The 11,200-nt window shown below is 42.1% G+C and overlaps 1 protein-coding gene across 1 annotated transcript in view; it reads right to left on the reverse strand.

Annotated features, from left to right (window-relative positions):
• The window catches only part of LOC103389892 (ras-associated and pleckstrin homology domains-containing protein 1-like), a 25,019-nt gene that overhangs the window by 1,076 nt on the left and 12,743 nt on the right, over positions 1–11,200 (reverse strand). Inside the window, exons 2-5 of the mRNA XM_025062049.1 lie at positions 1,382–1,501; positions 755–860; positions 469–660; positions 26–262 (exon numbers count right to left, since the gene is read on the reverse strand). Of these exons, the coding sequence (XP_024917817.1) occupies positions 26–262; positions 469–660; positions 755–860; positions 1,382–1,501 (655 nt within the window). The remainder of the gene's footprint in view (positions 1–25; positions 263–468; positions 661–754; positions 861–1,381; positions 1,502–11,200) is intronic.

Consider the following 11,200-nt stretch of genomic DNA (forward strand, 5'->3'; position numbering starts at 1 on the left):
ACGCCCCCCATGGATCCCGTCCTGCGGTGTTGCCCACCGCCAGAGGGCCCCGATGAGGGCCGGCGGAGCGTGGTGGACGAGAATGAAGAGGATGAAGACGAGGAGGAAGATGAGGAGGTTTGCCGAGCAGCCTCGTCCATGCTCAAGGACGCCTTCTCCAGCTGAGAGGTGATGTCGTCCAGGGAGATGTTTGAGGCTGCGGGGCGGCTGTTGCCTCTTACTGTGTTGGCAGGGGAGGCTCGGGTGCTGCTACTCGTGCTTCCTAGTAGTGAAAAAAAAAAAAAATCAACGCCAGAGTCTTTCATAAATCAGGATAAATTGTTGTGAATAACTCCTAAAGGCAGGAAAAAAAATCATATAGTCTTTGATGGTGATGAATTTTCAACAAAAAATTGCAAAACATTTCAATTCCAGTCGAATTACTTCAGAGATTGTGTAGAAGCAGAATTATTAACGCAGCAAAACTACCTCCGCTGCTCCCTCCTCCACCGGTGCCTGTGTGCTTCGTGCTTGCACTGCGTCCAGGCGCCCTCTGTTGGCCTTTGCTCTGTCCCCGAGATGTGGAATTTGGTCTGGAAATTGTACTGAGCTCCTGCTCAATGGAGCAGAGGTCCGCCATGAGGGCGTCCAGGTCAACTGTCTCTCCCTGGTTCAAGGCCTCTGCACAGAGTAAAGTATGAAGGAAACAGAATTATGAGCAGAGAGCAGGAGGTAGAACAAATTGTCTTCAGATTAGCTCAAAGTCAAGCCTCACCGTTAATGTTGTACATAGAGAATCTGTAGGAAAAGTTGGCCATGTTTGTCTCTTGTCTGAGAGGAGGCTTCTGCAGTGCTTTCTGTGGCCTGCCATCATCCAGACTCTGCAGAGGAACAAACACACAGGAAACAGTTGGTGAACACATGCACATCGTCAACGCACTACAGTCCAACCACTGAATATATGCAGCAACAAGTTCATCTCACAAAATATGATAAATCTTAAAACTAATAAAGGGCACAATGAGGAATACTAATTTACTCAGGCCACCAAATAAATGGAAGGAAGAGATAAAAGGAGGAAAAAAGATAAGAAGAAGAAATTCAGAAATATAAAAAGTTATGAAGGCAGGATCCGCGGCGTTGAGAAGTACGCACAAGGCACGCACGCACACACATTCACTCGCTCACTTAGACACTCGCTCTGAACTGGTGGGAAGGGTGTTGCTAGGATACAATAACTGGAGACAGAATGAGTATCAGTGTTGGGGTTGCTATGGTAACAGCTCTATCTATTCTCCATGATCCGCTACCTGTTTGATCCCATATTATGGCAAATCGCCACCATTATTATCATCAATATGTGTGTGTGTGTGTGTGTGTGTGTGTGTCCGTGCATGTTAACCTGCGTAAGCTTGTCCAGCTCCCCCAACCAGGCACCAAACATCTTGTCCAAATCCTGGTCCTCCTTATCACTGTCCTCCTCCGCTCCATGGTCCAACTCATCGTCTGACACCTGCTCCATCTGTGGACAGAAAATAAAAATAAAAATAGTCAGGTGATTATACAAATAAACAAAAACATCCCACAAAGTCAAATCAGTCAAAATAAAAAGGAGAAGTTATTGAGAAATAAATCTAAGGAGGTGAGGCTTTAGGGCCTCATGCCAACCACACTGCATGTTACCATGACAACACTCATGGACCCCCAATGGGTGTGCAGCCGGATTGCTGAAACCCCCTGTATCGTTGAGCATTTTTGACCAGCATCGCTGTGTCCACACAGGATAAAAGCAGCAACAGAAATAGACCGAATCAAAACAACATCCACTTTATCTATTGATGATCAAAGTGAATGTGTTTTGACATCAAGGTAAAATCTGTGACTCTGTGAGCAGCAGCAGCAGACAGAGGTGTTAAAGGCCTCACCGTGATGGAAACGCGTCTGAAAGTCTTTTGTCAAAAGTGACGATACAGCTCCCTCTACTGGACGTATGGAGAAGTGGTGGATAAAGCAGTGTGACTGGTTGGTGTAATGTTTTCACTTTCTTTAAGTAGCAGAGTTAAATAAAGAAAAAGAACTCCTTTTTGTCACGTGAATCTATCTTCATGTCACTAAGTTTAAGTTTCAGCACCTGTTACATTATGTAACTAAAACACCTCAATTACTGCTGTAAAATAATTCATCTAAGGGTGCAAAATTAACTATTATATAACTATTAACAAACCCAACTACACTGCAGACACACACATAATAGAACTGCCAAAAGAGTCACACTTTTCACTTCAGACCAAAAGTATTTACTCCAAACAAAAGACAGTGTTGTGCAACACCTGTTTGAACAACCTCTCGTGAACCACCCTGGAGATTGAATACACACAAATGTGGTGCAGGTTATGGTGCAGTGCATCAGGAGAGAGTGCCGGTCAGCGAGTGCACACACTTGTTGAACATGACAAACCAAGACACCAAATCAATACATAGTCAAAAAAGTCAATGTTGGCACCAAGCTCTGAGGCGGTGACCGGGCCAGTGTGAGCCAGTATGCAGGTTTCATTCTCTCCTGATCTTTACTGTGGTGTCAGTCACCAAGACCAGCATAACCACCTCTGACCCTCAGATTTTTTTGATCTGGTAAAATACATTTGTGTCTGTCAGCGTGGGCGCATTTCTGTCTGGTGCCTTTGTGACTGAGAACTCGAGGAGCAATTCTATAAAACGGCAGGCCTGGTTGTGAGAAGGCGATAAACTCAGGTGATAAAACAGGCAGTTGAATAAAGGCAATAAAACAGGCCAGCATTTGGTGAAGCAAACAGGAATTTGATAGTAACACAGTTGAAAATCAGTCAGCTGAAGGCATGGGCGAGCACACAAACACACACACAAACACACAGCATTGTGAGTTGCTTGTTTCAGTTCAAATTCCAGGCAGCGCACGTGCTCTGGCTGTTACAGTCTCAGTATGTGCTGCTCACTGCAGGTAAATACACTCCCTGAGGCCAACATTACAACATCCGTGTCCACAGGTGGTGCCATAAACCAGAACTACTACAAATGTGTGTGTGTGTGTGTGTGTGTGTGTGTGTGCATTACAGTTTTGATGACAGATGATTTCCTGCACTTAACATGAATATCATTCACATCAGGAACATCGTGTTGCAAAAGATAGAGCTTAATTATGTCAACAAAAACAATCTATGTGTGTGTGTGTGTGTGTGTTCAAATTTACATCCATGTGTGGGAGTAGGAACAGGAAATGGCCAGGATGTGCAGAATACCCGGTTTTCCCACAAGGAAGTTCCAGCTGTCTTTCGGGTTAACTGTGCCACCTACTGATGACAACAACGAAGTTATTGGTGGATAAAAAAATATTTTGGACTTAAGAATGGGATTTGAAACACTCCACTCTATCAACACAGCAAATCGTCCATAAGAACCTTCATCCTGAAAAACGTATTTAAAAAGACCTACTTATGTGGCCTAAATGCAAAACCCTGAGGCCGTCAGCCAATCAATTTGGGGGATTTACGCCGCCATTAAAAGGGTGAATTGCACTTGTTTTTGTTTGGAGTGCAATGGCATGACATCATGACTGTCTGGACACAGACAGGAAAAGGAAACAGCCGAAAACTGAACACGGTTGCATTGTCTATGCCATGTCTGAGTTGGTTCCACTTGTAACTATACAAAGCAAGCTATGAAGTGCACTGCAGGAGATTCAACCGCTGTGTTTTAACAGCCACCTGCCTGTGCTCCTCAGATGAATATGGTTTTTGAATCCAAGTATTTTACAAATGGATGATCAATAAGGATTTTTACCACAGTCATCCCCAAGGTCAGGCAGTTCTAGATATGTTCTAGATAAGCACTAAAAATGACCAATAATAAGGTTGGCTGCAGAAGACTCAATGCACAACACATTACTGGGAGATGATGAGGTAGAAGAACACACTGCCAAGTTATAAGGTATATATTAAACCTCAGGAGATGACCAGGTGGTTAATGTTTAATGTGCATGCATAAAATGAAGACAGCTTTAAAAAACACAGCTCAGTTGCAGACGTTGTTGCCGCTGCAGCTGTAGGTTCTAGTGAATCACCATCTATGGCCAAGCTTTTAGGCTTCTAAAGCCTGACCTGGTAACAACACAGTGGAGAGAGCTGAAGACCATCCATGTGCTGTGAAGGGTTGGTATAGCCAGAGCAGAAATTGTGGACACGTGACTTCAATGCTTTAATAACATTTAGCCCTGAAACTACAGCTGACATGTGAGTCCAAGTCTGCACTGCTACACGCATCACTCATGACCAAACACAGGCCTTGACCTCTCTGCCCCAGTCTTCATGACCAGCATTCTTCTGTCTCCTGTGACTGCCGGGTCACTCTAGGGTCTGGGTGTAAAAGGTTGGAGTTCAAAGGTTGGAGTCTCTGTCTGCAGTGCACCATCCTCCAACCATAAAAACACTTGTCCCCACTGATGCTGCTGTGTAAGTAAGGTGCCAAGAGTGAAGACGAAAATAAAATGCTGTCAGTTCTTAATAAATTCCAGAAAGACAGAGCAGCATCCAGTAAAACCGAAGAGCAAGGAGAAAGGGAGGAAGAAGACATGTCTATCTTTAGACTATGAAACAGCCAAACCACCTGAGACAGGAGTGGAACAGAGACCTGAGGTGAAGCTGCAGCAGGAACAAGAGAACAGAGGATATTATTTAAGGAGTTTTAGACTAAAGAGATATTCCTTCCATTGATGATGACATGACTTAAAGTTGCAATGTGTTAGGTTCAACTTGTTTTTTAGGTTTGCTGTCATAGCCTCAGTAGCAGGCTTGTGCACAAAAGTGATATGAGACGGATTTAGACACACCAAAAAAAAAACATCCTCAAAAATTCACTGTAAAAAGTCCTACAATTCTGCAGTTTGATGGTATCTACTTTTTCACTGTACTAGTCCTACAATTCTGCAGTTTGATGGTAACTACTTTTTCACTGTACTCAATACTCCATGTACCACGAACATACAAACTAGACCAAGCATCACAATACAAAAGGATGACAATGATAGAGAAATATTTGTATGGGTATGTTTTTAAACTTTGTCCAGACATACAGGAAGTTGGTTTTAAATAAGGTCACTCACACAACGTTTTAGTGTCTTCCACAAATCAATGACAGCTGCTGTAAACAGTTTTACTGCCGATTCAAAAATAACAAATAAAAATATAATAAAAAACTGGAATTAATTTTGAACTTTTCACATGTATTGTAGTGAACTAATATATTCCGGTGTATAATCTCGTGTATATTTAACAAGTTCTTTACAGCCATTTTTAAAGCCATTTCTTTCCACCAAATCTCTCTTTTTATCCCAGTCCATCTTTCCACCAAATCTCTCTTTTTATCCTGCGTTTTCCCGCGTTTTAGTCATGCGTTTTCCCCCCTCACAGACTATGAATCACCTCTCACACATTCATGTGTCTGATTATCATCACATGGCCTTGAATACTCTGACCATAAAACATACCCTGAAAGGAACAGCCGGGGTCATGGTGGCAGCAGAGGCTCCATATCCGCTGTTGTTTTTTAAACTGACTGGTTTCTTTATCTCAGAGAGACATAAACAGATATCACCATCATCATCATCATGATCATCATTTCCGGCCCTTTTCCCACTCCTGAGAGATCACATTGGACAGGAGAGGAGGAAGAAGAAGTCGAAACAGAAACATGGAAAAATTTACATTTTAAGTGTGGTGTGACCTTTAGTGAAATAACATTTTAAACACTGCCCCACCAGTCTGCACTGACCACTGGAAATGACATCACACTTTGTGGTTGTGCATGTGTGTGTGTGTGTGTGTGGGTATTCCCGTATTAGACACATTGGGTGGATGCTTCCTGAGTTTCTACATTCACTGCCAGGACTTGTTTTTAATGTAATTAGCTTAAATTGTTTTCACTAAAAGTTACCTGTAGACGTTTTACCTAATAATCAACAAAAACATCTTAAATATGGCAAAATTACATTTTATTTTTCTTGGGTTTGACTTAATGACTTAATACATTTGGTAAATGGTTAGTTTGAGTTTTTAGTAGTCAATGAGTTTTTTGTTTGTTTGTTTGCACTTTTCCAAAAAGGCCAAGACATAGGTAATGTTGTCCATAGAACAGATAAAAGCAGCATCACACAGCAGGACGAAGAACATCAGGACACAGTGCTGAGACGGACAATAGGCCAGTGAGACAGTGACCATAGAGAGAGAGTGATAGAGGGGATGATAGATGGGTTCAATAATGGAGGGAGGAAGGGAGAGAGACTATTAGGTTGGGACCTGATGGTCAAAACAACAGCTCTGGTGTCATTAGTCAAGCATAACCAACAGCCTGGAAGCAGATGAAGCTTCAGAGGGAGAAGGCACGCACACACACACACACACACACACACACACACGTGGACCCACAAACACACGGAGGTTCAGTGGAGCAGAGCATGACACATTGAACCACTGTAGGGTTTACACAGCTTATTAGTGAGAAGGTGCAGGAGAAGGAGAAACATGAGGAGTACGTCCGTGGACAGATGGGGAGACAGAGGAAGAGCAGGAGGAATTGAGAAGAGAGCAAACACACGCACAGTCACGGTGGTGGGTGGTAGGTGTGTGTGTGTGTGTGTGTGTGTGTGTGTGAGCTGAATTTTAGCTGCCATGACAACACAAATGTACCATCAGCAACATTCATGGTGTTTTAACAAAGGTTCAGTGAGAGCTCACACACAGAAAATCCTTCAACAATAAGAAATCATACTCACAGTTTTAACAATAATGAATGACCTGAAAATGAATGAATAAATGTGACTTTCAAAACTGTTACTTGTGTTAAATGCACCAAATGCCTTTTTTAATGATAATTATTTGTATTATTTTGTAGGAATTAACTTTTATTACTTTTATTACTATTTTTATTACTAACATTTTTTTAATGTGGGAAATTATTACCATCATGTACTTAGAACTTTTTCTAACTGTAATGTATAACTCAATAAGATAACAATACTGACGATTGTAAACATCAGCTCTCCTGCTTTCATTGTTACAGTCGCTACACATGTACATCAGCACAAGGAGGGAGCCGTCACCAAGAACCAATAACAGCTCAGCATAAATCATCAGTAATAACCAGTAGGTGACATGTGATTATTGTCTAATCCAGGGCTGCAGGCTGCGGACCAGAGAGTGAGTGATGCTGCTGATAGCTGCCTGCATTGACATTAATCACCGCTTTATTATCAACAGATAAATACAATTGAAAAACACGACACAAAAATAAAAGAGTGAACACGTGTGTGGGGGAGATTCATGTCCTGCCAGCTGGACTGCACAGGCACACACACACACACACACACACACACACATACACAAAGGATGTGTCAGCTTCCTCGCAGGGCACTGGTCCAAATATGAAATCAATAGTCTTGTCCATGCACTCAGGAGCTCGGGTTACGCACACATACTCAAAAACACACACAGAGACCTGCACCACACAGGGGCTCAGGTGGTCTGCTGCAGTCAGCATGCACTCTCTCACTCACACACACACACACTGAGATGATAAAAGGTGATGCAGCAATGCAGCAGTTAGCCTGGTGATACATCAAAGAAAGGCTCAGTGTAATTAAAGATAACAGAAAGGCTGCAGCGCTAAAGCAAAACGTTACTGGAGCTAAATAACTGTACGGTTGTATTTTTACTAAATGTCTGTGTGTGTTTGTGTGCAAGATTTACAGAACTTATATTTATTTGTACAAGTGCACCCTTAGAAATCAGCACTTTTGCCATGTCGTACATGGACACTGCAGGTCATCGACCCAGTTGTTCACAAAAGTCACACAAATGCTGTCTAATGATGTCTGTGTAGGTTCTCTAAAGACAGGATGAATACTTGTTACAGTGGAATTTGCTACAACTACTCACTAACATGTGTACCAGTCTGGGTCGATGATGTGTTATAAATCATAAGAAAGGTGAAAAATCAGGTGCTCAAGATAAACAACCTCCTCTATTGTAACTCAAGCATAACATCTTTACATCTGTCAACTGTAAAGGCACATAAGGCATGGTTGGAGTAACGCACATGGATTATAATAAATATATATACATATATGTATATATATTTATAATAAATACATATGAATATATATACACACACATACATACACACGCACACACACACACACACACACACACACACACACAGAGTCAACAGCTGGGTTTGTCTCCCTTCAATAGTTGTTTTTACTCATTCTTCACTTATTTGTGAAACTAAATGCAAAACAAAATCCGAGTGTGTGTCATCAGATACTTGGTCTTGGTGGACAGCACCTGTACACATTTCAAGGCCAGGTTGTTTGAAGACAGGCACATAATGAGGCAGTTGCCATGACGACAGTTCTTCCCTATCTTGTTTTCATCAGTTGACTAAGGCATTACTAAACTTCGTCATCATCATTTAGCCCCATGTTACACAACTAACAGAATTGACACTGACCAAAAGTCTAACTTTTATTTCTACTTTGGGTTACTATTTCCTAAAATGATCATTTTAATTTCAAGTTTAAGTTCATGGGACAGACTTTTGGAGCACCATTTTAGTCAACTGAGCATAAATGTATAGTTGTTGTTGTTGTTTTTGTGTGTTGTGTCAGAAAACACGTCTCTCTGTGCTAATTGTGTCAATTTCTAACAAAACCCCACTGTTTACTTTCATTGCAGAAAAAGCTGGAGGACACCAGTGTTTCTGACACAGATATGACAACATTACATTTCTGTGATTGCACAGTTGTTGTGTTAGTGGAGGAGCGTTGGCTCTTTCTAAGGAGACCACAGCCGTGGCTCAGACTCACATGGTTCTACTTTAGTCAGGAATTATCTTCTTCGGCGACAAAGACTCTCTCCCCTGACAGGATCCTCACAGACTTGACTCCTCTTTCATTTGGCTTTGATTTACGCAGCCTCCTGTCTGAGGTTTCAGTTGCAGGAGGGTGAGGCCTCACTGTCTTATGCCCTTTATAACAACAACAACAAGTTACACCAGCCCATCGCCGTCAAACGTCTTAAAAACAACTTAAAGAACCAAGTTAAACAGATGAAGAGGACTTTTTTAGGCTGTAGAAGTTGGCACATCACAGGGAGCTAATATGTGGCTTCCCTGCGTGTTACAGTAGCAGCTGCTGTCAAAGTAATAACAAGATAAAAGTCAGAGGTTTCAGCACAGTTTATTTCACTGCTGCCTTCTCTGTTTCCCCTCTGTTCTATGTTAATCACACACAGAGCAGCGACGACAGGAAGTTTTACCTCTGAAGTGGCTCTGCCTCTGTCTCCTTCCTACTGAGGTTTCAGGTCAGAATGAACCACCACTGCACTCTGCCACTCGTTTATCCCCTGAAAATGGAAAAGAAAAATAGAGAAAGATTGTCAAACTAATGTTTTATTTCAGTGGCAGAAAACCACATCTTACATTTGAGTAAATTACTCCAATGTGAAGAGACACCAGGAAAAACTGAATTTAGCTTCTTCACAAAGCAGTCTACTCCTGGTTTTGACTATAATACTGGTTTTTAATTAAGATCTTTTTCTGAGAGTGTTATCAGTAAAACAAAAGTGCAGTCCTTGAAATACCATGATGTTTGATGCTTATTTTGGAACCCAGTCTCAGGCTGGATTGGACAGTCTGGCAGTTACAATCACTAAAGCACAGTATTGTATTGTTCCCACTCTGGGTTTAATTAAGAAACTGAGTCCCGTTTATTCACGAGTGAAGTTTGGATTTTTAAACCAAGCAGTAAACAGGTAATCAGCCTTTGGTGTTAAGGCCATTTCAAAAATCACTGAAGTGTCCTTTTAACAAATGTGTGGCGTTTGCTCTCACTGCACTGCAGAGCCCAGAGAGCTAGCAGCCAACAGCTGGAGCGGTGCAGAAGGATTTCACTGTCACAAGAATGTGGAGGATTAAGAACGGAGGGCACTTGAATGAAAGATTCAACTTGGAGGAGAAGTGACACGCACAGTAAAACAGAGAGAGAGAGAGACTGAGTGCACAGCTCATTATAAAACTCTCCTGCTGCTGTGAAATTAAGACTGTGACATGTGAGCTGCACACGCCGTCGTTTAACCACAACAAAGTCTCACATGGGCCTGGCACATGGGCGACTACTGTATCATCTACAATCCTCGTCATTTCATGCATGAGTCAGAGCAGAAAAACAAGCCTTAATTCACACACTGCCTGTGACTCACTGCGCTGACCCATATTTGATGTAAGCGAGTCATCACAGCTCACACCAGGTCATATCTGTTTAATCTAAAACAATCTCCCAGCTGACTCATAGTAGGGACACAGTCCAATCCCGTCGTCTCAGGTTGTAACATGCTCAGGCTGCCGTTAAACACCTTTTACAGCTATGATTTGACCATGGAGTGTGTTGACTCAAGTGTGTGTGTGTGTGTGTGTGTGTGTGTGTGTAAAGTAAGCAGCTAATGTTGCGGCTGAGTAACAGAAGGGAGTGCCACCCGCCCATCATCTTCCCCCCGCTGACCTCAGCTGTTCCTCTCCTCTCCGCACACCAACTGTTGTTCTGCCACAGCATGTGGACCTACATTTAACATAAAGTGTGTGTGTGTGTGTGTGTTTTAAATGGTCAGACCACTGAATTCACACCACTGTAAAAGCACAGCATGAGGCGTGATTAATGATGATAATGATGATTAATCAGGATCACACACTACACATCTGCACAATTCCAGTTTTCACTTTAGTGGTCACTAATAATCATATTAAACTATTCACAAAGAAAAGAAAAAAATATATTAATAATAATAATAATAATAAACAAAAGCAATGAATGACCTTTTTCTTATAGACTAATTATTTAGGTCATGGATGTTTACAAACAAACTATGTACTGTACATATACAGAGCCTGTGTTTGTTTGCTCTTTGTGTGTGGTTTCACTGCTGACCGTCTGTGTGATATTCCTCAGACAACACACGGCAAGGGAGCAGGTGCTGCAGAGACACGTGTGTGTGTGTGTGTGTGTGTGTGTCGGTCTGTCTGTGCAGCTGCACAACAACACAATTGCTTCAGTCACAACAGCCAGCAGAACGGCAGCTGCTTCAAACTCTGAAAAACAAAGACCTGGCTTCTGTGTTCATGGACAGACAAATATGACCGA

This window comes from Cynoglossus semilaevis, chromosome 14 (assembly GCF_000523025.1).
Source record: "Cynoglossus semilaevis isolate Cse_v1.0 chromosome 14, Cse_v1.0, whole genome shotgun sequence".
Classification (NCBI taxonomy): Eukaryota; Metazoa; Chordata; class Actinopteri; order Pleuronectiformes; family Cynoglossidae; genus Cynoglossus; species Cynoglossus semilaevis.